General features: G+C 54.0%; 1 protein-coding gene across 4 annotated transcripts; it reads left to right on the forward strand.

Annotated features, from left to right (window-relative positions):
* The first annotated feature begins 4,236 nt into the window (after positions 1 to 4,236).
* GATA3 (GATA binding protein 3) lies at positions 4,237 to 26,197 on the forward strand. 4 transcript variants are annotated; one of them, XM_045463559.1, is made up of 6 exons: positions 4,237 to 4,401; positions 5,996 to 6,675; positions 9,133 to 9,669; positions 15,083 to 15,228; positions 19,833 to 19,958; positions 24,038 to 26,197. In XM_045463559.1, the coding sequence occupies exons 2-6, from the start codon at positions 6,435 to 6,437 to the stop codon at positions 24,320 to 24,322; spliced, it is 1,335 nt and encodes a 444-aa protein (XP_045319515.1). In that variant the 5' UTR covers positions 4,237 to 4,401; positions 5,996 to 6,434; the 3' UTR covers positions 24,323 to 26,197. The 4 variants fall into 4 exon arrangements, with proteins under 4 accessions (XP_045319515.1, XP_045319518.1, XP_045319517.1 ...); XM_045463562.1 differs by having other exon boundaries at positions 4,280 to 4,401; positions 15,086 to 15,228; XM_045463561.1 differs by lacking the exon at positions 4,237 to 4,401 and adding an exon at positions 5,187 to 5,559 and having other exon boundaries at positions 15,086 to 15,228.
* The last annotated feature ends 1,603 nt before the right edge of the window (positions 26,198 to 27,800 follow it).

Here is a 27,800-nt window from a genome sequence, read left to right on the forward strand (position 1 = left end):
TATTCCTCTCCCCACTCTCTGCATTTCAGTTCACGCGGGAAAGAGAAAGGGGGCTTGGAAGGGAACCGCAGAGATACAGATGCAACACAGGACGTGTTTAACCTGCGCGGTCCCGGGGCGCCGCGTCCAAGCGGGCTTCTTGGTCATTTCACCGCTGCAGCTCACGCCCGGCGGTGGCGCCTTGGGCCGTGTCCCCGGCGTAACCCTCCCGCCCCGCAGCCTGCGAGCTGTTTATACAGCTTTACCTGTGCTATTCTCTTAGCCAGTGGAAATCCTCGCCCGGCCACGGTAACCTAATCCCAGGGCCGAGGCAGAGGAGGGGAAGGTGTGTACGCGCCAGGAGGGGGTTCTTCTCTCTTCCCGATTGGGAAGGAAATCGGGTGATCGAGGTGGGGGCCCTATGGGGCTGCGGAGGAAGGGGGCCCGACTTCCACGTCCGTGTGCTCTCTGCTTTTCTCCCCCGAACAGGCATCGGGGAGCCCGCGCGGTGGTCGCAGCGTGGACGCGTGCGGCCCGCGAGCGCGGCCGCCCCGGAGGCGCCCCGCGGGGCTGGCGAGGCCCAGGACTGGTTTCTCCGTCCTGGACCGGGACCTGCTGGCTCTCGTTCTGCCTTCAACTTGCCCCATTAGAACCCCCACACCTCCGACCAAAGTACCAGGGACGGGAGCCGGCCCTTAAGCAGCTCCTCCCCGCCCGGCCTCTCCTTCCAGAGCGCCCCGGTGCCGGGCGCAGCCAGCGCAAGGAATCGAATTAAACGCCTCTTGGCGGTTATTGTCTCTCGCTAATTGCTCCAACAATGGCCACTATTAAAACGGAGACACCCAATTAAAGGCCCCGCCGGGCAGCGCTCGGCTCCGGGAGACGAACTGGCCGCCGGCCTGAAGCCTGCAGACCGGCGGGCCGCGGACCCGGCTGGCGTGGGGCGCCGGCGCCGGCCTCGGCACCTCTGGCCTCCACTTCCTCCCCAGACGTACAGCCACCGCGGCCGGTTCACACCATTTTTATTGACCGATCGCAGCCAAGGAAGATTGATCGAGCGGGAATGGGAAGGGACTCCTCCTCCCCCAGCCCCGGCTCGCCGGGGCCTCGGGGCCGCGCTCCAATTTCTGGCCTTTGCTGTAGCTCCGCGCCCTCCCTGCCCCCAGCCCCGCAGGTTCCCGGCTTCAATTCTGTCTTAACAGCGCGGCCGGGTCCGCCCAGGCCGGCGCCGCGGCTCCGGGGGGAGGGACGCGGCGTCGCGGCCCGGCTCCGCTTCTCTCTCCTGCCTGCAAATATTTGCTGCCTCGCTGGAAATCCGACTATTCCGCGCGCGCTCCGCTTGCAAAGTCCTTAAGTAAACACGCTCAAATGACCGCCCCAGGCGGCGCGAAGCACGCTCACTCCCCCTGCGCGGGATTAGTAACTTTATGACTTCGACCCCGAGGCTCGGCTCTCGGGTGAGCCTCCGCGGGCAGCGCGCGGGCGCCTCGACCCCGCGGAGCTCGCCTGGATGCGCCGGTCGCCAGGCTCGGGTGGGTGACGCTCTCTGGCCGCGTGGATCTCTGCTCTCTGGGTGCGGCGACCCCAGGGGTGAGCCTGGGGGCGCGCTCCTCCCCTCTGCGTCGCGGGCTCCGGTTCCCTTGCCGGACTGGGTGACCCACTTCCTCCAGGACAGAGCTTCTGCGCTCCCGGGAGGGCGGGTGGGAGGGACCTGTACTTGGGCGTGTGTGTGTGTGTGTGTGTGTGTGTGTGTGTGTGTGTGTGTGGGCCCCAGCTTACCCCAACCGAGGAGAGAAAGTTAGGCTCCATTTCTTACCCTTTCCCCAAGAGGGCACACACACCCCACTCAACTTGACGCCTCCAGCAGCCGCCTCGAGGCCTGGCCTTTCCGACAGGCCCAACTGGCTCCCGCCGCCCCACGCGCGGCCCCGGGACCCGGCTCCTGGGACGGAGCCGGTGGCTGCGGCGTCGCTGGCTCGGCTCTGGGATGCTCGCCCCCGGGGTCCCGGCCATCCAGGCCCTTCGACAGCCCCTTACCCTGGTTAGGGAGGCCTCGCGCCCCAAAGGAGCCCCGGGCCCTGCAGCGGCGGCGGCGGCGGCATCCTCCTGGGTCTCCTCGCTTCCTCCACCGGCGCTCCGCCGGTGGCTCCCGGGGTGGAGGGGGTACCCGCGAGAACCGGCCAGGGCCGGGGTGCCCGGGGAGGGGGCCGTCAGGTCTGCAGGAGGGCGCTGAGGCGTCTCTGCAGGAGGCCAGGATCGGCTTTGCGGGCTACGGCGGAGGGGGAGTCGGGACCACCTTCCCCCCCCCCTTCCCCCCGGCCTCGAGCCCCCTCCCCTCCCCCGCCCGCACTGGGAGGAGGAAGCCCGGCCTGCATTTGCCGGCGAGGCGGGTCAGGCCGGCGCCTGGCCTGGCTCAGACCCCCGCAGCCCGGCTCTCCGCCTCAGGCCACGCGCTGCAGCGTCTCTCCGGCCTCGCTCCCTCCCCCCTGCTTCCCCACGGGTCCCGGGGCCGACCTCGGCCCTCCCCGCCGGGTAGCCCCCTCCCCTCCTTTTCCCTACCCACCCCCCTTCCCGGGGCTCCCGGCTCTGGGGCTGGGCCCGTGACGTCAAACCCAGTGTGGCGTCGGCGAGACTGGCCGGCGCGGGCCATCAAAAGAGCAACGTCCTCTTTCCCAATTACCCACTGTCAGTCCGGGAACAGGGGCGGACCGGCTGGGAATTAAATGTTAAATACCCCCTACAGGCTGGCTCCATTACACCGGGCGTCCAGCCGCAGCCCCCCACGCCTCTCTGCCAGCTCCAAACCACCCAGACCAAGAAGGGCCTTCAAGATCTTTTATTTTTCCAAGGTGTGGGGAGGAGGTGGGGGGGGGGGGGACTCTCCATCTCGGTGCAGCCCGACTCGGTGCTTTTAATTAAAACGAATAAATGCCCGCCCCCCAACTTTTGTGCGTTATCAGAGAGGCGCCGATACACCGGAAGGCCTCATTTTCTCAAATATTTTCTCTTTGTCTTTTAAAATTGTTGGAAGCTCACAAGTTAACATTTTCAAGTCCTGGCGTCAGCAGCTGTTTTCACCCGAGGATGGCTTCCCCCCCTCTCGCCGTCCCCCTCCCCCCCCCCCCTGGCTTCCAGGTCTCCCGACCAAAAAACCACGTTTGGCATTCCCCGCGTGACTTTGAACTGGGGTCCGGGTCTAGCGTCTCCTGGTCCGGGGCCGACGCGCGGAGGAGAAGCGCTTTTCAGTTCTTCTCTCTGCTTGCATCCTTAATGTTAAATCTCGGGGACTTTTAGGAAAAATGTGTGCGCGTCGGTCTGTCCTTGTTTATGAAGCGGTTTCCGCTGAATGTTAGACAGAAACTAAATAATTAAAAGGTTTGGAGAGCACCGTGCGCAGGAGTAGAGGCTGGGAGCTTGGCCGGCCCTAGAGGGAAGTGGTCAGAGTGGAAGAAAAAAATCGATGCTTCCTTACTGGGCCGCTCTCATAAACGGGAACTAAATGGGCTCGGGAGAAACATTAGGAGGGAGGCGGTGTGTGTGTGTGTGTGTGTGTGTGTGTGTGTGTGTGTGTTTAATTTAGGAATTTTCTTCCTGTCCCGTATCTAGAAACTCAACCCTGATTTCTAACAAACATCAGATTTCAGAAGACGGAGATTCCAGAGAAGCTCCAAACCCAAGATCGGGAGGACCCACGTTTCCACTACTTTCAAATAAATTTTACTAATCTTTCTACAATGATTGTGTATTAAAACACGACATCTCTCGCCCCCACTCTAACACACACACACACACACACACCACGTTAAGGTTGAATACTGATGATTTTCCTTCATCGCATGAAAGCCATCCTCCAGAACTTACTTTTAGGGACGCTCTCTTCTATTTCGAGTTTTTTTTGTGTTTGCAGGGAATTTTATGGGGTGGAGGAGACAAGAGGGAATAATGGCTTCCGCTCAGAGAAAACCCCAAATCAAGCTCTCAGTGCCGGCCGTGGGATCGCCTGCGGGAGAACCCACACACTGCCCTAGGGCGAGCAGAGGGTGGAACCGGAGTCTTCTTTTCCCGCCTGACCCCTGCTCGCCCCGGCCGCGTTTTCGGGCTTGCAGGCTGCAGGAGCCAGGGCGCCGCTAGGGGATGCAGTGGCTCAAAGGACCGAGAGAGGCCGGGGAGGTTGGAGCCCGCGGGGCCGGCCAATCGCGGCCCGGCCGCAGCCTCGCCCGCTGATTGGCCCCTCCGCGGCCCCGCCCCGCCCGCCCCGCCCCCCTCGCCGGGGCGTCTGGAGCCGCACCCCCTCCGCCCCAGGCTGCCTGGCCCGGGCGGTGCGAGTCCGGGGACGGTCGCCGCAGTCCTGCCCGCCGGCCGGGATGGGGGTCGCTGCAAAGGGGCCGGTTCCTCGGCTGGGGAAAAACGCCGGGAGCCGGAGTAAGTAGGGCCCTGGGCGGGGTGAAGGGAAAAGTTGGGTAAGTGGAAAGAGGCCCCGAGTTCTTGCTTTGCGGCCGCTCTCACTGTACTTAGGGACCTGGCTGGCGTGCCTGTGTCTGTCCCTTTCCTCTTCACCCATCACCATGGTCACTCAGGTCGGAAGCACGCAGGGGCTGCAAATTCCAGGTCTGGAAAGGCAAAGCACGACAGCTGAAGCGTGCATTTGAGAGGCTTGCTAACACAAAAGGCTGGGGAAACCGTGCACGGCGGCCACCCGAGGAACACACACCTTCCAATAAAGGCTCGCTCCCTTTGCCCGATTCCCCCAGCTCTTAAGCAATTCTCTCGAGAGGCAAATCCCAAAGTCCTTTGGCATGAAAACCTTTTTTTTTTTTCTTTCTCTCGTCGGTTTTTATAGGCACGTAACCCCAAATCCATAACGTCCCCAATACCGGATTGAATTGAAAAACAAGTTTGGTCATTAAGAAAAAAAAAAGAAAAGTCTGAAAAAAAGAAAGGCTGCCTGTAGAAATTGACTTTATGAATGGGGCAGGCCGGTTTCCCCGGCACGGAATAATCCACCGGGCCGGAATGAATTGGCTGGAGCGGGAGCCACATTTAAAGGGCCAGAGCGCGCATTCCCTCCTGCCCGCCCCCCTCCGCCCCAAACCCGGCGGGCCTTGCCCACCCGCCCCGCCGCCCCCCCCCCCACCCCCGCCCCCGGGCCGCCCTCCGCGGCGCCCCCCTTCCGGTCAGTGGAGGGGCGGGGGCAGGGGCGGAGGGGTGCAGGGGGGGGGTGGGGGTGAGGTCCTGGAGCGGGTTTGGGTTGCAGTTTCCTTGTGCTAGTGATCCTGTCCCCTCCTCGCCAGCGCCAGGCTCCTCCCCCTCGGCGCGGATGACACTAGGACCTCCTTAAGTTGCGTCGCGCCACAGCTGTCTGCGAACACTGAGCTGCCTGGCGCCGTCTTGATACTTTCAGAAAGAATGCATTCCCTGTAAAAAAAAAAAAAAAATACTGAGAGAGGGAGAGAGAGAGAGAGGAAAAGAGAGACGGAGAGCGCGCGCGACAGAGCGAGCCACGCAATCTGACCGAGCAGTTTCTGCTCTCCCAGGTCACACGCCTCCTCCTCCTCCTCCTCTCTGCTCCTCGAGACCCAGGTTGGTACTGGCAACTTTTTTTTTTTTTAAGTTTGATTTTTTTCTTTTTTTTTTTTTCCCCCTGCTCCGTTTGGGAGGACTTTTCAAAATACTGTAAACTCAGCCCCGCTCTTTTGGGAGGCTGGAAGGCAGGTCCCGGGATCGCCGTCCCCGGGGGGGGAGGGAGCCGTCGGCCGAACTGGATCCGCTCAGTCAGGGCAGGGCCCTCGCGAGGGCCAGGCGGCCGGGGATGTGCCCGGGACTCGTTCCCTGGGCGGCCGCGGCCGGGTTTGCCTCGCTCGGGAGGAGGCGTGCGCGAGTGCGCGTGTGTGCGCGCGTGTCCTGGGCGCGCGGGCGCGGGGCCGGGCGGCCGGCGGGGAGGTGGTGCCACTTCATAAACTCAGGTGCTCCGGTCCTCAGGAGCTCATCCAGGTCTCCCCGCTTCTCTCCTTCGCAGGTGAGCCGAGCAGAGCCTCGGCCTCGGAGCCGCTGAGGAAGCCCCGGCGCAGAGGAGCCTCGTCTCTGCAGAAGTCCAGCCACCCTCGCTCGCCCCCCACCCCCCGCTTTCAAATTCGGTCCCCTTTTATCCCTCCCTCCCTGGTTTTGGGGGATTCCTCTTTCCTTCCTCTTCTTCTCCTTGCTAAGCGACCACTTAAAAGACTTTTCTCCCCCTCCCCTTCTTTGCTCGCCTTTCCTTCCCACCTTTCCAGCATTGCCCCACTGAAAGCAAATCGTTAAACGACCCCCGCCCCTCCGACGGCAGCAGCACCTGCAGCGCCTCGGAGCCCCCCCTCCCGCCCCCCCCACCTCCCCCCCGCGACCTCCCAGCCCGACCGCCCTCCCTCTCCGCGCGCGGGTTCCGGGCCCGGCGAGAGGGCGCGAGCGCAGCCGGGGCCATGGAGGTGACGGCGGACCAGCCGCGCTGGGTGAGCCACCACCACCCCGCGGTCCTCAACGGCCAGCACCCGGACACGCACCACCCGGGCCTCGGCCACTCCTACATGGACCCGGCGCAGTACCCCCTGCCCGAGGAGGTGGATGTACTTTTTAACATCGACGGTCAAGGCAACCACGTCCCTTCCTACTACGGAAACTCAGTGAGGGCCACGGTGCAGAGGTACCCTCCGACCCACCACGGTGAGTGCGCCCCGGGTGCGGAGACCCCCCCTGTCCTCCAGCCGCCGCCGCTCGCCCTCCCCACTCCCGGCCCGGGTCCCGGAGGCGGGGAGCGACCAGGGGGTGGGCAGACCCCGCGAGAGCCCCCAAGTGCCGCTCCTGCCACTTTTTTTTTTTTTTTTTTTTTTTTAAATTGGGGCCCGGAAATGCGCGAGGAAGCAGCCTCAGCCGCCGCGAGAGTGTGTTTTTAAAAAGTCGCAGCAGGCGTCTCTCCGCGGCCGGCGCGCCTGGGGCCTGGCGCTCACCTGGAGGGCGCCGGGCCGCCCCCCTCTTCTCCCCGGGCGGCCGCAGGTCCCGGGGGGCCTCCGCGGTGCGGGGCGCGGGGAGCCCGGGCTCTGCCTCTGCGGCCGCGGCTCGCTGGGCCCGCAGCCGACGCCGCCAAACCGGCTGGCGCTCGGTTCCTTCAGAGGGTCCCGCTCCCCCAGCTAGCCTGGAGTTCTGTGTCCAGGGGCTTCGGCCAGCGTGCCTCAGTTTCTTTTTCCGGCACCTCTGCAGAAAGGCCCGAGAGAGATTTATCCGCACCCCTGTTTTTGTTTTGGTTTTATGATTATTACTTTTTCAACCTTTCCCCAAAGCGAGTGCATTCGGTGGCCAGGCAGGTCCCCTGCTTCCTGGCTCTGGGGAATGGGATTCTGGAACTTGAGCGGGTTTTGCTGGAGACACTGCTGTCTTAAATTTGAGACATTCGGAGTTTTCCTAGATTCCCGGCTGCACAGAATTTTCCTGCGTCTTGTTTTTAGGTTGCCCCATTGCCTGCTCCCCCAAAACTCTTGCCTTACTGTCCCCTCCGGCCTACGACAGCCCCATTAGGCTCGCGGAGAAGAGTTAGGATCCACCACAGGGCTGCTTTTTTACGTGGGGGCGATTCCAGTTGTCTTTTGTTTTTGTTTTGTTTTGTTTTCTCCTTTCTCTTTCACCTTGAAAAGTTGGTAAGAGTTCTGAAATGTTAAGAAATCCAGCCCTGTGTGGTTGGGGCCGGGGGGGAGCTCTAAGCTTTCCAGCCTCCGTGGGTTCCTGAGGAAGAAACAGAGGCACAATTTCAGGCAGAGAAGATGGGAGCCTCTCTCCAGGCGACCGAGGGTTCCCTGGTCCCCGTGTCGCCGATGACACAGTCCCTCCTGCAGCAGGCATCCTCTGCCCTGTTGTCACCGGGCTTTAAACCATTGTCTCTGCAGATGGGGCGCTCTTTGCCCTGGTTCGGTGCAGATCAGCAGTTAAGTGGAAACGTAGAAGCAGGCTTAATATTATTTACTATACTACTTCCTGCATAACATGAATCTTGACCCCTTGGCGTTCAGAGAACTCTCCTTCCCCCTCCCCTCCCCTTCCTCTCTCAAGATTTTAGTTTCAGTATTGTTCTTAATGGTTAAATAGAATGTCAAATGCTGAGGCACGTAGTAGTTAAAAAGATCAATACGTGTGTGGATTTGCACTTACGGGTTGCATTTGCCCCCTCGCGGAGTGGATGGAGTTGTCTGAGTTATGGTCATCTTAAAACTGCGTGTTTCAAACGCAGGCTGACTGTGCTGCGTGGATAAGTCAGCTGTAAATACATAAGATGGAATTTCGTGTCTCGGGGGCTCCGGTGAAAATTCGCATGTGGCCCTGGGGGGGAATCACAACTTTGAGGGCGTATGAGGGTTACTTTATTTTTCTTTCTAAAGGATTGGGGGAGAGTGGGAGAGGCAGGGCCCAGCCTTGCAAACTTCCTCCAGTGGTCTGAGCAATTACTATTTCCTTGCAAATCGCGTTTCAGGCCTTGCCAGTCGTGAAGGCGCTGCAGAGGGGTCACTTGAAGGGAACCCCCGAAGGCTCCCCCTCCTCCCTTCCAAGCCCTCTCCTTCCTGCACTGGGGCCGGGGAACTGGGCCTGTCTCCAGGGTCCGAGTATCTTCCTGGTGCGGAGCGGTTGTGCGGCCAGGCTCACCCCTTCAGGCCTCATTATTCACAGCCGACTCTCTTATCAGGCTGGCTGGGATTAGGTCTGGGAAGGGGGACGCTGGGCCATTGATGGAAACCAATAAATCAAGTCAGGTTCTGGAGAGGGACTGCAGGGATGCCATTCAGAAAGTGTATCTGGAGAGCCCAAAGAAGCCCAGGGGCCGTCTCCACTCCCTCCCAGCACCTCTCGGGTGTCAGACACAGGCCCTTCGTGCTGCTGGATCTGATGGGACATTGGTGTGGCACAGATGGGTGTAGAGGGTGTGCTGGCCAAGGTACCGGCGGGCCGGCCTGGACGAGGGAGCGGGCCTGCGCCCGGGACTGTTTGGGACTGCCCGGCGGGGAGGCTGGGGTGGAGGGGAGGGACCCCAGATGCGTCCGAGGGCCCCCCCCTCCCGAAGCTGCTCTCACGGGCATCTCTCTCTCTCTCTCTCTCTCTCCCTCCCTCCCTCCCCCTGCATCCCCCGTCCCCGCGCAGGGAGTCAGGTATGCCGTCCGCCTCTGCTGCATGGATCCCTGCCCTGGCTGGACGGCGGCAAAGCCCTGGGCAGCCACCACACCGCCTCGCCCTGGAACCTCAGCCCCTTCTCCAAGACGTCCATCCACCACGGCTCCCCGGGGCCCCTCTCCGTCTACCCCCCGGCCTCGTCTTCCTCGCTGTCGGCGGGCCACTCCAGTCCGCACCTCTTCACCTTCCCGCCCACCCCGCCGAAGGACGTCTCCCCCGACCCGTCGCTGTCCACCCCGGGCTCGGCCGGCTCGGCGCGGCAGGACGAGAAGGAGTGCATCAAGTACCAGGTGCCGCTCCCCGACAGCATGAAGCTCGAGTCCACGCACTCGCGGGGCAGCATGACCACCCTGGGAGGGGCGGCCTCGTCGGCCCACCACCCCATCACCACCTACCCGCCCTACGTCCCCGAATACAGCTCCGGACTCTTCCCGCCCAGCAGCCTGCTGGGGGGCTCCCCCACCGGCTTCGGATGTAAGTCGAGGCCCAAGGCGAGATCCAGCACAGGTAGGAACCATCTCCGCTCCCCCCACCCCTACGCGCCAGGTCCTTTCTCCTCCCCCCACCTCTCCCTTCCCCTAAATCCAGGGCAGGGAGGAGGGAGCTAGAGTCTGGCCCCTCAGGGGAGCTGGCTGGTGTTCCAGACCCTTCTGAGATTTGATTTCTTCCCATTCTTCCAGCGGGGAAAGAATGAGGTGTGTCCTATCTCATTCCAGTCCTCCGAGCAGAGGGGAAGTGGGATCCAATTTACCTCACCCCCTTGAGCTGGAAAGGAAAAAGACAAACAAAAACAAATACCCTGTCCTGCCTGCCTGGGGACCTCCGGGTTCTGCCTGTAACCTTTAGTCCGTTTCCGAGACCAAATGGGAAGCCGAGGGAATAAATCTTTAGTGTTTAATGCTGAAACGAAACCTTAGCGAGCACAGGTCCGTCCTGTGACCGCCCCCTCCCCCCTTGGCCTCTGTGGCTGCCTCTTCCTCCAGGCTGAGCTCGGAGGGGGTCCTGCCAACAGGACAGCCCCTCAGACAGACGTGGATGATGAAGGCGTGGGGATATTTGGGTGGGGGTGGTCGGGACCCTGGCAAAAACAGCACGCGCATTCTTGGCATGGAAAAGGGGGCTGTCCTCCCAACTTCTGGGAGAGAGGGGGGCTCTGCCCCGGGGAAACCGGAAGGCAAAGCAGAAGGCAGATGGACCAGCTACCTGAAAGCGGCAACGCAGGCAGGGCAGGGGGGTGGAGGGCGGGAGGGTGGGGGTGGTGGTGGCAGGAAGGCGTCGTCGTAGGACCTAGTCCTCCCCTGAGCTGAAGCCAGAAGAGGTAGGGAGGACTGAACAACATTCCCCAGGTGTGAGTCTCTTTTGCTTCCTCCGCACATCCTCCCTCAAACGAGCACCCCCTGTCTAAAAGCGCGCTGCGTTTTATTCTCTCGGTGTAGACGCTGGCTGTAGAAAGCAAAACAAGACACCCAACCCCCACAAAATATCTTGGCTTTCAAAATAAAATAATCCGTCGCCAACGTTGCCCCTGACCAAAGAGGCTGAGAGACCTCGGGATTCTCTCCCTTGAGCTTTACCTGTATTTTAAAAAGACGATTTTTTTCAAAGAGGGTTCTGTCTCCTCGGGTGGCTCCGTTTCAGGGGTGGGTGTTTCTGTCCTGGCTCCTTCCAGCGTCTCACCTCTGCCCTCTATCTATAGAGCTCCTAACATACAAAGACGGGATGAAGATCGCTCGCTCTTTTAGCTCTTTGAGGGGTAGGACGAGCGGTCTTGACACAGGGTTTGCAAAACCCCGGTTTCAGAAACTTCCGAGGGAGGACCCTGGGAGCCCAGTGACCATGAGATCACTTTTCAGGGTTTTTTGTTTTTTTTTTTTTTTTTTTTTTTTCCGGGGTGACATTCACTCTGACTGCCTGGGCAGGACTGTCTCTATTTAGTTGATATGTTTTAGCTAATCCAATTATTTTCAGACTGCTGCACGCGACAGTCGCATTGTTTATCCCGCGCCAGGAACTTTAATAGAGTCCGGATGCGGTTAGGCTGACAGAAGAACTCAGACCTGCGTGTTCAGTACATGAAAGTCGGCAGAGGGAGAGGGAGGTAGGCTAGCTGGTGGAGTCTAAGAGAAAGCAAGAGGAAGGGAGACCGGGCGGAGGAAAGTGGCCACGCTGCCTCGCCGCCTCGCCAGGGGCTGGGCTGGGGTGTGGGCTGGAGGGTTCGAGAGAAATGGGGTTCAGCTTTGCTCAGAAAAGCCGGGATTAGGTCAAGGCTTTGAGGACTGATGGCACAGAGAGCAAACCGGTGCATTTTGAGGTTAGCGATGGGATTTTTTTTTGTTGTTTGTTTAAAGTTCTCTTTTCTGGGAGGCGCCAAGTTTTGGGGGCAGGTCGTGGTATCTGAGGCCGGCGTGGTGGTTTGTGTGTGGGGGGGGAGGGGACAGAGCAGAGAGACTTTTCCAAGAGCCTCTGGTTTCTCGCCCTCTGTGTCTATACCTTCAGTCTTCCGAGAGTCATTTCCTTTTTCTCTCCCTCTTTCCCCTGAACTTTTGGGGGCGGGTGGGCGGGGGGGGGGGGGAAGAGCCGCAGTTACCCTAAACCAGAACCAGGAGCACCTATGCTCCTATAATTATTATTATTATTATTATTATTATTATTGTTATTTTTATCATCTACTTTTTATATTTTGGGGGAGGAGGGAGAAGACAGAAGACATTGCAATCTGGCTTTTTACTTCCCCCTTTTTATCCCTCTCTCACAGTCAGACACCCCAGAGCAGCCCATCTGGGCAGCCAGGGAGCTGGGACTTCCGGGAGTGTGGGAGCGGGAAGGAGGGTTTCCAGACCCTTCTGGGTGAAGGGGGTGTCTGTCAGTGGCACACTTCTCTTGAGGATGGAGCTCTCTGGGTTTTAGTGGTTGCTTTTTTTTTTTTTTTTTTTTCAAGTCTTCTTTACAAACGCACTTGCCGAAGGTGGAGACGGGAGAAGGGAGGGTTGTCACCGTTGGGAGAAACGGTTGAACGGTGGTTAGGGCACCTAGTACTTTTTTAACGCCCGCCTGGGCTGTCAGTGCTGGGTCTCCCTCCACAAACAAAAGACCAAGCCTTTTAGCAAAGAGGCCAGTTCTCAGCTGTCCCTACCCTTGTCTGATCTCGGGCATCTGGAAGCCTCTGCGCGTACCACCCCCCCCCCCGCCCCACCCTTCCGTCCAGCCCAGTTTCTCAGGATTTCAGTTGGAGGCCAAGGGGGTGTTTGAAAATGGCGGTCGAACGTCAGGAGGCCTCCGTGGTTCTTGTCACCTAAGAGAGAGGTGTCTGTCTGAACAGCTCACACCAGGCAGTGAGCGAGGAGAGGGGAAAGAAAGCAGGAGACAGTCGGGGCCTCCGTGAGGAAAATCGGTTGTTTGGCAACAATGAGAAAGGGGGGAAAAAATAAGAAAAACCCAGACGAGGCAATCGCAAACTTGCGGAGTGAATCAAGACAGAAAATTGCTCTAGTGTGCAGAGTCTCGCTGAAGAGGCGACCGTTGCTTGTGTTTGAAGGTCCCTCTGAAAGGAAGCTGTCACCCTCCCCACTGCCTGACAGAGGAAAGGAAATCTGACTGCTCACGTCAGGCTGGGAGATCCCCCAGCCCAGGTGCCTAGGAACGGGGCTGGCCGCCCCCCACCAGCCGCAGGGTGACTCCACCCCAGCCTCTGCCCGAGCCCCTGCCTGAGCCCCGGGAAGAAAGGGACAGAAAACGTGGGCACCTGAGAGGCCCCGTCTCGCCAGGTCACGGGGAGTGGGCCCGGGGGCCGAGCGAGGACCTGTCACCCCGGGTGACAGCCAGACCGCTGTCACCGCAGAAGGGGCCGACCCAGTGCCTACTTGGGGCCCGTGGCCCACCCGCCCCCTGGCTGGCACCTCCTTGACCACTTGCCCTTTCCTCCTTCCTCCCTGCCTCCCCCTCGCCTGCCCCCGGCCTCGGCTTCTGACCCCAGTGCAAGGTGTCTGGATGTAGTTCAGTCCCCAGCCTTTTTGAGGTCTGGTGGAAATGGTGGACATCTGCCCATGTGCTTCTGGAACACTACTACCCGTGTTTGTAATCATCTCAGGGGCTCATGGGAGGCTCTCTGTAGACCTTTTATGGAATTTGGAGGAAAAAAAGTATAGAATTTCTCTTAACTCCTTATGTTTTTGTTTGTTTGTTTGTTTGTTTTTTTCTGCAAAAGGAAAATGGACAAAAACTATTCAGTACCATCGTGAACTCCAATGTCAGGCAAAACCCCTCCATTTCTGAAAGTCTTTTTCCTTTCCCAGAACCTGTCCCTAGAGGAAAAAAAAAAAAAAAAACAAAACACAAAAAAACAGGCTTATAGATGTGAACCCCTCCCCCCCCATACGTTCTTCATACTTGGTTTAGGGGTTTCCAAAGGCCAAACAGGTCCCAGAGCCCTCGAGCCAGCCTTGTTCTCCTTGTACAGGGAGCCGGCCAGATTCCCAAGCAGCCTGCCCGGTTTTCTTCCTCCACCCTGTCTCCCTGGTGGTTTGGAGTTAGCCGATTAATCTCCTAAAACGAAACAACCCTTGGGGGCTCATCTTTCTCCCCTTCCTTCCTCCCAAACCTCCCCCCTGGCGCCTCCAGAGAAAGTCCCCTAGAGAGACCAGCTCTGGTGGGGCCCCTGGCTCCTGCTGGCCCTCCGGGGAGTGGGGGGTGGGGGGGGAGTGGGGGTGAGGGGGCTTCTCCCGGTCTGGGGTGTGGCCTGCGGAGCCACTGGTCCACACCTGGCCTTGGAGGATGAGGCCCCCCCCAAGAGCTGGGCAGGTTCTCCTAGAAACTGCCTCCCCTTCCTTCTCCCGAAGAAGTTGCAAAGAAATCAGGGGCTGGACTCTCCCCTGTGGTCCTCAAGTGCCGTTTTGAGGGAGTCTCTCCAGCAGCTTTCCCTCCGGAGATGGGTCTGGGTCACTCTCCCTGGCCCTTGAGTGAACCGGCCTGGCCGGTTTTTTTGTTTATTTTGTTTATTTGTTTTTTTGGAAAAAGAGCAACTGTAGAGAGGCCTAGGTTAAGGAGCCGACCAGGAGCCCCCCCCACCCCATTTTTCCTTAACTGGCCTGTTCTGATCTTGCCCCTCACGCTGTTCTCCTCCCGCCAACATCTCCAGGGGCCTTGCCTGCAGATTGCACTGTTTCCAACACCTCCTGGCCTGGTCCAGCTGGGGTCACACTTACCCTTCAGTCTCTGGCACAGTGGCTGGAAAATTCTAGAAAACCTTGGCCTTTTCTGGAGAGAAAAAAGATGGTGGGAGAAATGAGTGGATCTCGCTGGGTCTTCATCTATTACTTGCCAGCCAGGGACGTTTGCAGTTTTACTGGAAGTAAAATCTAAAGCCTGGGGTCCTAAAATCAATCAGCCGATTGATCGATCTATTCATCTATTTATTATCTGTTTATCTATCTCGCCATTGATTACTCTTTCCTTTTCCACCACTGTCCTAATCTCTGTGGTTGAATCAATCTGCGGAGACAGACCCGGCGATGATAACGAAGCACCTTTATTTTCCTTTGAAGGAAATGAGTGGAATGTTTTGCTCTGCCGTTGCCCAGGCCTCAGAATTTTCTCAGGGAACTATTTCAAGTTCAAATCTGCCTTCCTCCTTGGCTGTGCCTGATCTTCCTCGTCAAGTCGGGCAGCCCCAGAGAAAGGTCCTGCTGCCTTTTCTTCATGTGTCCCTTCTTGGGGCCAGAGCTGAATGTGGACGGGGCCACACGGTGACCCTTGTCCACTTGGGAGCCACCTGGAGGGAGGTGGGGGTAGGAAAGTTTCCTAAAGGAGGGAGAAGAGAGAAAGTTCTTGATTCTACTTTCCTTCCCTCGTTCCGAGGGAGCGCTGTCAGCTTTTTCTGTGTGTTTTTCCTCCATAAGTGACTTATGTGTAATCTTGTTTCCAGAAGGCAGGGAGTGCGTTAACTGTGGGGCCACCTCCACCCCGCTGTGGCGACGTGACGGGACCGGGCACTACCTGTGCAATGCCTGTGGGCTCTACCACAAAATGAACGGACAGAACCGACCCCTCATCAAGCCCAAGCGAAGGCTGGTGAGTCCCCCAGAGAAGCACTGATCTAACGCTAACCATTGTGTGTTGTTAATTTCCTCTCTTCAGGAAGGAGAGCTTTCTGCAGGAAATTGGCAGGACAGGCTCAAAATCATGTCAGCTTGCTTGGGATAGTTTTGTTGTTGTTTTTTTTTCCCCCTCCCCTTTTCTTTTCTCGAGTTAGACATACAGAAAAGCTCTCCCTCTTTTTCGTCTTGACAATTCCTAAGTCCCTTACTGAATTTTTAAGGATGCTGGCTTTCTGGTGATCGAATCCCTAACGTATTTACATGAGAGCTTTAACGGGACGCGAGCAAGCGATGTAAGATTCGCGGATAATCACTGTGCCAGGTAGGACGCAGACGGAATGTTCCAGCCACCATCTAGGACGTGTCCCTAAGTGCCAGGGCTCCTAGTGAGCACGGTCTCAGTGTGCTTCCTTCGTGCCGTGGATGAGTCTCATGAGCCCATGCTTGAAGATTGATGGGGCCAATTAACTGAGTTTTGCAAGCAGCGGCCAGTGAATCTGGTGGAGTTTGCCTTCTTCCGTGGTCTTGAGAATTGAGAACTTGCCACAGCTGATTCCCTTGGGAAAAACTTGTGGGATTCCTGTCCTGCCTCTTGGTCTCCTGTCTCCTGCATCCTGTCGGTAGGGTGAGGGTTTTTGATCCCCTGCTTCTTTCTTTCTTAAATGTCTCGACCTTTAGGAATAATACTCAAGGAAACCTGGCACCACCAAACATTTATAAAGAAAATCAACAGAAGTTCATTTGTAAGCTTGTCTTTGGTACCTCAGGCTCGGATTGAGTACCAAGTGTATGCAACAGACAAATAAAAGCAGGCTTGGCAAATGACAACCCTAACCACAGTCAAGAGATCAAAATGCTTTTTGTGGTGATGACATTCACCAAGCAGAGAGGGGAGGAGGGGAATTTCCCCACGCAGATTAATGGATAAAGGTAGCATCCATCAAATTCTAAGGGTGTGTGTGTGTGTGTGTGTGTGTGTGTGTGGTGACGGGGGGGGGCAGACAAATCTTCTGTATTCTTTTCAAAGAATTATTTGTCATCTCCATCAGATTTTAGTGCAACTCAACACCTTTCGCATCCTTTTCAGAAGGAAAAACTTTCTAGGGATGGAAGTGCCCACGTGACTTTAATTTTTGGCGACCCGTGGTCTCTAAGCTTTATTCCTTCTGATCTTTGCCCCCTTCGCCAGCCTTTCTCAACCTCCCCCTGCTTGTCCCCATGCACTTGGGTTTTTCTTTTTTTTTTTTTTTTTTTTTTCCTTTCTCTCATGTGCAAAGCTAACTTCCTAGGAAAAAGCTGCCGGATATCTGAGCACTGGAGATAACTCATAAACAACAACTCAGCTTCCCCAACCTAAACATCAAGATGTTTGAACATATCAGAACAAGACGTGTTTGAAAAAAAAAATGGCTGGAGGTGTTAGCACAGAATGAATATGATCGCACCACAAAAGAATGTTCTGAATCACTCAAAACCTGGCCTTAGTAAGAAAAAAAAAAAAAAGAAAGAAAGAAAGAAAGAAAGAAAGAAAGAAAGAAAGAAGGAAAGAAAAATAAGAAAGAAAAAAAGAAAGAGAGGAAAAGAAACATAACAACAAAAACTTTCTCGTTCAAATAAGTCATGGTACCGTCGGCATAACTGGACTTTTTTTCTAAGGTAAAAAAATAAAGAAGGAAAAAGAGGGTGTAAAGTCTCAGACGATGGGCTGAATGATGAGTGAGAGTGCATTTGACATTTTCTTGGGGTTTCTACTGTCTGGGCAGATTGCATAGGAAGGCTCTACGTGCATTTTATAGACGTGTGTCTTCATTCATCTTTCATAAGTCTCCAGAAGTCTGAGTAATAATTTCTTTTAATTCCGGAGTTCATTGGCTGTCGCATTTAAAGTGTCTTTTCTTTCTTACTCATCTGTTCTGGGTGGTTTTACATTTTTAGTTCCATAGAATTCATTTGCTCCAGAGAGCGACTCAGGGCAAGCACATTCAGGATAGAGAGCTATTTTTTTTTTTCCCCCGTCCTTAGGTGTATTTGACTTCTGAGTACCTAGAACTTTCTTTTGTCTTCTTTCCTATAATGCCTGTTCCTTCGTGCCAGTGCCGTGTCTCCGGTTTGCTATTTTTGCTTTGCACATTTGCAGATTCAGTGCAGAACACCCAGCCCATCCTGGAGCTAGTTCTTATGCATGATGCCTGTCTAACACTGAATACACTCCAGCAGGAAAGAGAAGAGATGACTGCAGAGAAGATCCATACGATATTTTTTTCCTCGTGTTGCCAGGTTTTCCGTGTGTCTGAGGGCTCGCTGAGTAGTTTGCTTTATTAATGTACTTTGTCTCCTGCTAGTGAACCAAACACTGTGGCTTTTAGAGGGTCTGTATAAATTCTCCTAGAGTCTGTGGACCAGAGACGTGTTCTGAGGCTGCTTGTATTTATGTGACTGTCACTATACGGGGAGGGACTAACACCAGGAACCTCATCGTCTGCAGCTTGAATTTGACCGGCTGGCAGTGTGTGCTTGGAGTACACATTTAAAGTTGCTGAGCTGGGAAATCTGGTGCCTGGGCGGATATTAATCTACCGTATCTGAGTATCTCTTTTAAAGAAGAAAGTACAGGAAGATAGTAATAATCACACGATAACATCATTGTCAGAATCATTAAGCGCTGATTTTGTGTATCATTTTCTTCCCAAGAGCATGCGAGTGAAAGTTATATGCGTCTCAGCTTAGCACATTTCATCAAGGCAGGTGGGCATGGGCGTCTAGAGGAGGCCAGGACTATGGTGAATTATTCCAAAACGGGCAGACGGAAAGTAGAACTTTTTTAGTTATGACAGATGAGAGCTGTTTTTTTTTTAAGTTATTAAAACATTTTTTTTAATGTTTATTTATTTTTGAGAGAGAAAGCCAGGCAGTGAGTGGGGGAGGGGCAGAGAGAGAGGGAGACACAGAATCTGAAGCAGGCTCCAGGCTCCCAGCTGTCAGCACAGAGCCCGACGCGGGGCTCGAACTCCTGAACCGTGAGAACATGACCTGAGCCGAAGTCGGACGCTTCACCTACAGAGCCGCCCAGGCGTCCCGAGAACTATTTTTAATTCCCAGTTTTTTAGAACACAGAAAATAAAGAATTACCAAAAAAAAAAAAAAAATCTAAAAAACAAACAAAACCCATGACCCTGCTATGGAAGCTTCCAGGAAGAGGAGCACGTCTGTGGGACAATTTAGTGGTGTTAAAGGAGGGGAGTCAGTCGGGTTAATTGAGAATTTCCACCAGGGTTCCCATATCTGGCAACTGCCTAACTTTTTACTTGATAAAATATTGTTGGAAAAGCACACCACGATCCCTATGTTCCAGGCTTTTATAAACATGCCAGAACTTTCTTGATCACAGATAGCTGAATTCTTGTTCTTTCTCTTGCTTTTGATAATATATTTGAGTCTAGAGCAGGGAATACTTCTGCAGTTAAAACTTTCTGTTTATATCGGGGGATGAGGGGTTGACAGCCAAGGTAATAGGTCCAACTTCATTTTCTCTGGAAACTTTTTGAGTTAAAAAAAAAATTTTTTTTTTAAAGCACGGACGTCGAGAAAAGCACCCTTGTAAATTTACGTGCATCAAAAAGCGAAAGAAAAATCTCCCTCTTCGAGGAAATGAAGGCATTGACACAACCGAATAATTAAAATTCAAGCTGAGTCTGACATCTGACCTACAACTATTCTGCCCTGTGAGCAGCGAGTAGGAAATACCTAATTTCACGAAGGTGAAATGAAACGAGAGCTGGGCAGGGAGGTGTTCTCTTGATGAGCCGAATCCTTCGTGCTTTTCAGTTTGTCTCGTGAGCTGGACGCCAGCTAAGGGGAGTGAGGGTGGCAGTCACCAGGAGTGACCCGGCCTGGAAGGATGGGCCGGTGCCGGTTTGAGGCTTGGGCGTCGTGCTTGGTGCTTCCTAAGAGGGCAGGTCCTGTGAGCTCCACACGTGCACACGCACACACACGCGCGGACACTCTCCTACTGTGCTGGCCCTCTGTTCTCTTTCTCATCCAGAATTTCTTCGTTTGGGGTCTGTCAAGTACTCTCGATGTTTGGGCTTCCTCTTCTTGTGCTGTTCGTGCGTTGCGATGGGCCGATCGCCTCGTGGAGAATTGAGAATTGCTATTTTCACGGTTGCCCTTGACAAAGACCCTCCCCCCCCCCCCCCCCCAAGAGCCCGGTACCAAAACGAATCAGGTGAATTCCGCGTTGCCACCCATAAAACTTAAACATCTGGCGACCAGGGAGGTGGCTTGGGCTCTCGGACCCTCTGGACCCCAGCCTGGGGAGGGGCAGGCTACGCCCTGACCACCGGACCACGGTCTGACCTGCTCTCGTGCCAACGATCACCTGTAGTTTTCTTCTTGAGGCAGCTTTTAGGGGTCTGTTATTTTCACGGGGGCCACTTACTAGGTTTGATTTCAATGACAATGACAATTTTTTCTTTTCTCTTCTTTTTTTTTAAGTCTGTCTCCGTAGTTCTGAAAACACATTTAACATCTGGTTTGATTTTACCCTCCCTCTCCCTCCCTCTCCGCCCCTACTCCCAGTCGGCAGCGAGAAGAGCGGGAACGTCCTGTGCAAACTGTCAGACCACCACTACCACTCTCTGGAGAAGAAATGCCAACGGAGACCCCGTCTGCAACGCCTGTGGGCTGTACTACAAACTACACAATGTAAGTGTCACGGGGCCGGGACCGGCGGCCGGCCTGGGGGGGGTGCCCAGGAGACACCGTCACCCGCCGCAGGCTTCCTTCTGCATTTGATGGCCGTCCTCCGGGCCCAGCAACAGGCCTCAGGTGAACAGTGCAATAGGGAAGCGACTTGGCACAACGCGGCCGTGCGGAGGCGAGAGAGCTTGGGGCAGAGAACGACGCGGGTCCCCCAGGTCGGTGGGGACGATGCTGTGCGATGCAGCGCCCCGGCGTCTGCGGTGGGCCCGCTCCGGGCTTCCCCGTCCTCCCTTGGGAAAACAGTGATAGCGTGGTGTTTCTGAGAGTTTCAGCTTTTTGCGAGAGAGAGAGAGAGAGGGCATGCAAGAAAGTGTGGTGCGTGGCACAGGAAGTCTTCAGACAGAGGACAGTTCGGTGACTCAAAGGGGCAGAAGCCTCTTCACCTCTGTGGTGAATTTTAAGTGGATTCTCAGCCGCAAAGACATGGAATGAAGCGTCTGTGAGATGTGGCCAAGGTGTCTTTGTCCTAAGCAGCAGAGAACGGAGGGAAGCAGTGGAGTGAGGTTGTCCAGAGAGCAGGGTTGAAAGAAACCCTCATTTCTTCTTCTGTGTCATGTGAGCAGGGTGAGCTGGGCTCCGCTGGGTCATTTCTGGTCTTTTCACTGGGGGTGCTCCCGGTTTGCGATATGTTTACGTTAAAAAAAAAAAAATCCTGGATTTTTTTTTTTTTTTTTTTTTCTTGAAATAACTCCGGCTGACAGGCCATGACCTAATGAGGCTTGAGGTTCAATTATTCCCAGAGGAAGAAGGACCATTTCTCTCTCTCCGGCTCTCTCTCACTGTCCTCTTTTGCTCTGATTCTCCTAAGGCATCTTTGCCGGTGTGACTTTGGCGGAGGCCACGGCGGTGCGGGGAGAAGGCGGGCGTCTTGCTCAGGGCCGTTCCCGTGGCACGTTCACCCTAGCTGGGAGTCGGGAGGAAGTTCTTCTGCTTAGAGTTTTGGAGTCCCAGAGAGCTTCTCAGGGTGGTCCCAGCATCTCGGTCCCTTTTTGCCTCTTGGGAATAGGCTCCTGCGATTTCCCAGGGACCCCGCAACCCTCATGTGCCTGCCTTTGGTGTCATCCCCTCCTGACTTGGTCCCCGTGCAACGCCCAGCCCAGCGGAACTGGCCTTTCTAGTTCTCGTCTCTCAGATCCTCCGAATGCCATGTATACCTGTTTATCAGCAATGAAACCCTAGTTCCGTTTTCACTTTGGGGACTCACTTGCTCACTGCAGTGGAGATAAAAAACAGATTTGTGATTAAAATCTGGAAGGTTCGGGGCATCAGAGTTTATGGGCTAGCCAGTCATCAGCCCAGCCTCTCCGGTTGCTTTTGGCTGTAACTCATGGTTTTCAAAGAACTTTCAAGTTACTTGATTACCTTTGAGCCTCAGGTAGTCCCATGATGTAGACAGGGCAGAAATTATTCTATTTCCGTTGTACTTGAAGAAGTTATGACTCAGAGAATCAAGTGTTTTGTGCAAACGGACATGGCTGATGGAATGGAAGAGCCGGGCAGGACCGATTTCCGAGCAGCACAGGCCTTCCGGGGAGGTCAGTGGCGTCAGGACTGATAGGGACCAGTGGAACACTTTCTCAGTTCAGGATGTGCCAGAAGTTCAGTTCAAAGCAAGGAATTGTCTTCCCTATTCCCAGAGGAGCCCGGGAACGATGGGAAGTTACCCGGCTCTAAATTTCTCTGACGACTTAGCCACGATGCGATACGGGCTCAGTTGTGTCCAGTCTAAACAAAGTTCTGAAGGAGATCGATTTCTCATCAAATCAAAGAACAGTCAGGGAACCCTCTTTGCTGCTCCCTCCTGGGAGAGAAACTTGCTCCCCTGGCCGGCATAGTTTTTCTGTCTTCGCTGCTTTAGCAAGACCTCACAGAAGGAGGCAATTGATGTGTATTTAACGACAGGAGATTATAATCTATTAACGTTCTCGTCACATCATGTTTTGTTATGCCCACCTGGATACCTGTATATGTTTATGTAGAGTTCCTTTCCTCTTATCTAGGTGTTTCGATAACTACCTATCTCAGGATCAGTGTCTCTAGGTGGCGTTGAGACTAGTTATCTGGGTCTGTGCTGCTATCTGGGTAACTAGATATTATATTTAGATATCTGGCTGTGTATATCTAGATACCGGGTAAAGAGCTGTGTGTCTAGACATTATCTTGGGGGAAGATTTGATGTGACGATAGATTCCTATCACCTCTGTAGTCTGCGTCTTTATCTTGATTGTCGCTTTGAAGAAGGAACCCTGAGATGTGCTTTTGGCAGTGACCTTTTAGCTCCTCTGCCTTCCTGGTGCGAGGGGGGATTGGGTCTCAGCTCCAGCATGTGGCTCTGTGCCCCTCTTCAGGGTGACCTCTCCCAGCTCAGCCTCGGGAAGCTGTGTGTCTACTGCTTCCAGAAACTTGGTTGGCCGCCTCTCTCTCTCTCGACAGCTGGAGTCTCTCTTCCTGAACTTGCCCTTTCTAGCTTTGGGAGGGGACGGGTAGATCCTAGAGCCATGAGAGCACGAGGGAGCCTCTTGTCTTTCTACCCCTCGAGGGCCCGGGTGGAAGATGACACTTGTCCCTGCAGAGTCAGCAGCGACCGAGACCCTGACATCGCCTCCTTGAGTTGTTTTGCCACATCCCGACGACGTGTGGCCAGATGTGTGGTCCGCGGTGTGTGGCAGCCGTCTGCAATTGAGTTTAATCCCGTTCTGACTCCTTGTGGGGAGCGGTCTCTGATGCTCTGTAAAGTCCCCTGTCTTGATTCTGTCTCCCCCACCGGGAAAATGTATTTTAAAACCAAAACAGACAGAAGCTTCTCGAAAAGAGAGAGAATGGCATGCCGCCTCGGGTGCTGCAGACCAGCTGAAGACCTTTGGGGTAGGGCCTTGCCTGTCTCTTTCCTGGAGCTCGCTCCTGCTGCACAATTTCCAGGAAGAGGGTGCCCGCATGCCGGCCCAGTCCTGCGCGCCCCAAAGTGGTCGTCGAGTCCTTGGTGACGGGTTGGGGGGCCGTTGGTCTAGTAGAAGTGCCCAGTCAGAACCGGGCGGGAATTGCAACTTTCAGTCATCAAAGTTGCTGTGACAGGGGCAAGAGACGACCTTGTGGAGAGACCCGCTGTGGTAAAACACGACCCCAGAGCCTTCAGGTTCCAGGGGAAGATCTTACCGCGCCTCTTACTGCGATAAAGCCAGGCAGGAGAGAGGCGACCAAAGATTACTTCGAACAGGGGTGCGACGCTAGTCTGTCAGGGCAGACAGACCTACACCCTTAAGGTCGATTGCGTTGGCTGTGGTTTTATGGTCGCAGCACAGATGTCGGAGAAGGAGACGATGTTATTTCCCTCTTGAAGATTCCCCAGGTGCCTCCACGCTCGTGAAATGTTCTAAGGAGATTCTAAGGAAATAAGGCCAGTTATTGTATTTTCGATACCAGAGAAATGCAGTCCTAGTGGGTGGGTCTCTAGAATACGGTCCCTGGGAACGCAGAGTTTCCCAAGGCAGATTCTCCTCCAAGTCACTGATGTGGACAAACTTAAATAACACCCGGGGCGCCTGGGTGGCTCAGTCGGTTGAGCATCTGACTTCGGCTCAGGTCATGATCTTACGGTTCGTGAGTTCGAGCCCCACATCGGGCTCTGTGCCGACAGCTCGGAGCCTGAAGCCTGCTTCAGATTCTGTGTCCCCCTCTCCCTCTGCCCCCCCCCCCCCCGCTCATGCTCTGTCTCTCTTTCAAAAATAAATAAACATTAAAAAAATAACCAAACCCGTAAATAACACCCTCTGCCTGGAACACCTTACCCCTGGTCTCTTGGTTTCTGAGGCTGACAGTCAGTGCTCCTCCACAGACTGGATCTGCGTGACTCCTGGTCCCTGGGAAGGAGACAGGAAGGGGTGGGGGGAGGAGGGGGCCCCGCTGCAAGCAAGACCCCCGGTGTGGGGCAGTCAGAGCAGCCGTGTGGAGGTGTGAAAGCCTGTGTGCCCTTTCAGAGCCAGCCAGAAAGTGTAAAAAAAAAAAAAAAATTGATCTTTGTTTAGATTAACAGACCCCTGACTATGAAGAAGGAAGGCATCCAGACCAGAAACCGGAAAATGTCTAGCAAATCCAAAAAGTGCAAGAAGGCACATGACACGCTGGAGGACTTCCCCAAGAGCAGCTCGTTCAACCCGGCCGCCCTCTCCAGACACATGTCCTCTCTCAGCCACATCTCCCCGTTCAGCCACTCCAGCCACATGCTGACCACCCCGACGCCCATGCACCCACCGTCCAGCCTCTCCTTCGGACCTCACCACCCGTCCAGTATGGTCACCGCCATGGGTTAGAGTCCCTGCTCGATGCTTCAAGGCCTCCGGGCGAGAGTCCTTCCAGCCCCTTCTACGTGCGTTTTTGCAGGAGCAGTATCATGAAGCCGAGATCCGATGGATACCCGTGTTTTGAAGGCACAAAGCAAAATGACGTCTGCCACTTTCTCAGAGGCGCTCGCTGTGGCCTCTGTGTTCTCAGTCACTGAATCTGGATCCCATTTGTGAATAAGCCATTCAGACTCATCTTCCCTATTGAACAGGGTCTCTCTAGTGCTGTGAAAACAAACAAACGAGCAAGCAACTGAGCTGAACGTTGCATATAACTTATATCGTAAGAATACTGTGCGTTTGAAGAAGACTTTACGGCATCCGGGGAGCTGTAAGAAAGGCATGAAGGACGCCAAGAATTTTAAGGAATACGGGGAAATCAAGTGTGGAAATGGAGAAGAAACTAGGTCTGATATTCAAATGGACAAACGGCCAGTGTTGTTTCCTTTCACTGGCCATAGTTGTTTGATGCATTAAAAGAAAAACAAAAAAAAAAAAAAAAAAAAAGGAAAAAAAAACAACAACAAAAAAAAGAAAAAAGTCGTAGGCAAATCATTTGTTCAAAGCCGTGGGCCTCTCTGTATAGGAGAGTCTGTGAGTCCCAGGCAATCAGTGTTACCACTCGCACGATGCCGTAGAGGGGCTCAGCAAGCCTTTTCCGGGCCCACACGCTTTGTGAACAAGTCCCTTGTAATTGTTGTTTGTATGTATAATTCAAAGCACCAAAATAAGAAAAGATGTAGATTTATTTCATCATATTATACAGACTGAATTGTACAAATTTATTTACTGCTAGTGTTAAGAACTACTTTTTGTTTTAATATTTTCCTTCTTTCTCCAGTTTTTTTTTTTTTTTTTTTTTGGTTGAATAAACTAGACGACGTTCAGTTGACCTGAGGCGGCTGTGCTCCGGAGGGTCTATTTTCCATTTTGTTCCTTGATGATATTTATTAAATAGCTTCTAAGGGCACAGCAGCATCCGGCCCCTCCCTCCCGCACCCCGCAGCCTGTGCTATGAGGGTAGCAGGTGTACGAGCTACCGACGTGCATGTCAGCGACTTGGGCTGGACAGACCGGGTCCTGAGAGCGGCCTGCCTGATTGTTAGCTCCCTGTTGCGTTCTGTGTTAGTGATCACTGCCTTTCATCCAGTCTGTTGGGATAATAATATAAAAGTACACAATAAAGTGAAAATATTTTGAAAACAACCAAGTAACATCGTATCAAAGCGGTGGCCAAGCTCTTCTAGAATCTGGTAGCTCTCGCTAATTTAAACACAAAACCCAAACGTGTTAAGTTAGTGGCTAGGACATCATGCAAACCTCAGATAGTCAACAGGTATTCCTTTGGGAGGCTGGGCGTCTTCAGAGGTCTCTGTGCAGCCCAGAGGCTTTCTCGGGGAGTGGGGTAGGGGGGGCCGGAGTGCCTTCTGTGTCCCCTAGTGCGCTGCGACCCCTCCTGCTGGCCCGCAGGGCCTCGGGCGCCTCGCAGGAGCAGTGGGAAGATTAATTCGCGGAGATGCACCAGCGGACTACAGCTGATGGATTCCTCATGCTTCTCTGCAAGATGTGACGACGCGGGGCCGGTGCTTGAGTTCATCTCTGTTTTCCTTTCCTACTGTTGAATAACACCACAGTGGAGGGTTTATTGGCATGTTTGCGGAACACGAAAATAACCGTTTTTTGTAACTTACGCTGTATAGTTTCCTTTTACTCTGTTGGCAGAATGTGTAACCATGGCACACATTTTAAAATCTCTGTTAATCGCCTCTCTGCTTTCTTAGCAAATATTTTAAACCTAAGGCTAAATGTTGAAATAAAGGAGTTAGAGACCTACTGAGCTGCAAACTGGAGATCTTACTGGCTCCTGATTAATGACCCGCACTCGGGACGTTGTTTTCAGCCACTTTTGAAGCACCGAGGGCTCCCATCGTCATCAATTGCCGTATTAAATTCGGGAGATTTTCTTGTGTGGTTCCAATGCCTCAAGACCTGCCACCTCTTTTCTTCGTGAACAGATTTGAGTCCGTGCTCTTTCACCTTAAGAAGAGAGAGTTCAAATTCTTGACATTCTTGGGGCGGGATGGGGGGTGGGTGGGGGCGGTGCGCACACACACGTAGAAAAATCCCAAACTCAGGACGCACACAGCCACGTTGTGTGTTGGGTACTGTGGGGACTCTGGCATCTTTGATCCTACTTCTTCAGAGAAGTGTCCTTTTATCATTCTGTCCGTTGATTGAACCTGCTAAGATATTGCTAGAAGATGGTGTGACAGATCTAAAACATACTGATAACGATGATTCGGTTACTTTTTTGGAGCACTGTCATGTGTTTTCATGGTTTTGTTCTTTTTTTTTTTTTTCTTTTGACTTCACATAGAATCAATAGAAGGCACAATAGAAGAGCAGTGTGAGAGAGGGTTTAGTCTAGGAAAACAGAACGAGATTGGGGAGCCAAAATATTGCTGGAATCTTTTTGAGGAAACTGTCGTCCCTAATTAATTTTCAACCTGTTTGACCTCACTTTTGAAATAGTCATCTTCACTTCTCCCTATGAGGTTAGGTGTGAAATACATGTGCAAATTTGGACGGTTTCTTAAAACCATTTAAAAAGCCAACATACTAGAAGAACATAAATCATGTAGGGATTGAACACTTTTGCTGTTTACGAACCCCTCGTACATGGTGGTGGAAATTCATGAAGTTAAAATTTGGAATTTAAGCCCTTCTATCACGTTTTCAACAAATACCTAGTGAGCGTCTAGGTTGGAGTCCATTTAAAACCATTTTTTTTTTAATTTTTTTTTTCAACGTTTATTTATTTTTGGGACAGAGAGAGACAGAGCATGAACGGGGGAAGGGCAGAGAGAGAGGGAGACACAGAATCGGAAACAGGCTCCAGGCTCTGAGCCATCAGCCCAGAGCCTGATGCGGGGCTCGAACTCACGGACCACAAGATTGTGACCTGGCTGAAGTCGGACGCTTAACTGACTGCGCCACCCAAGCGCCCCGTATTTTTTTTTTTTTTTAAAGCAGATCAGGAAATAGACCAAGACTCCAGTGTCTTACTCTACATGTGTGACATTTACATGGTATTCCCCTTCAAGAGCTGTCTACACGCACCGTGGTGAGGCTCCCAGTCCGGCCTCTGGGTTATTTGCCAGGCAGACAGAAGGTTGCAGAAGCAGGGACCCCCAGAGCACACCTCTGAGGTGGCTGTCTATCTTCTAAGCCTTTCTTTGGCCTTAAAATCATTTTAAAAGCTTCCTCCTCATCATGGGACTTCATTTTAGTGTTTCCTAATTAAGAACTGTGTGCAGGAAGCAAATCCTTTGCACGTCTGTGTGCCGGACTTGAATTTAGTAAAAAAGAGCTGTTCGCAAAATTCAAACCCAGAAACTCAAATGCCATCCTTCCCCCCCACTCCTCTGATACCTTCCCCACAGCAGTG

This window comes from Leopardus geoffroyi, chromosome B4 (genome assembly GCF_018350155.1).
Source record: "Leopardus geoffroyi isolate Oge1 chromosome B4, O.geoffroyi_Oge1_pat1.0, whole genome shotgun sequence".
Classification (NCBI taxonomy): Eukaryota; Metazoa; Chordata; class Mammalia; order Carnivora; family Felidae; genus Leopardus; species Leopardus geoffroyi.

Bases quoted from the DNA above. Each gene is read 5' to 3' on its own strand.
- GATA3 (XM_045463559.1), top strand. From the start codon at position 6,435: ATGGAGGTGACGGCGGACCAGCCGCGCTGGGTGAGCCACCACCACCCC. The intron at 6,676-9,132 runs GTGAGTGCGCCC...GTCCCCGCGCAG, and splicing joins GTACCCTCCGACCCACCACG to GGAGTCAGGTATGCCGTCCG. The intron at 19,959-24,037 runs GTAAGTGTCACG...ATCTTTGTTTAG, and splicing joins TGTACTACAAACTACACAAT to ATTAACAGACCCCTGACTAT.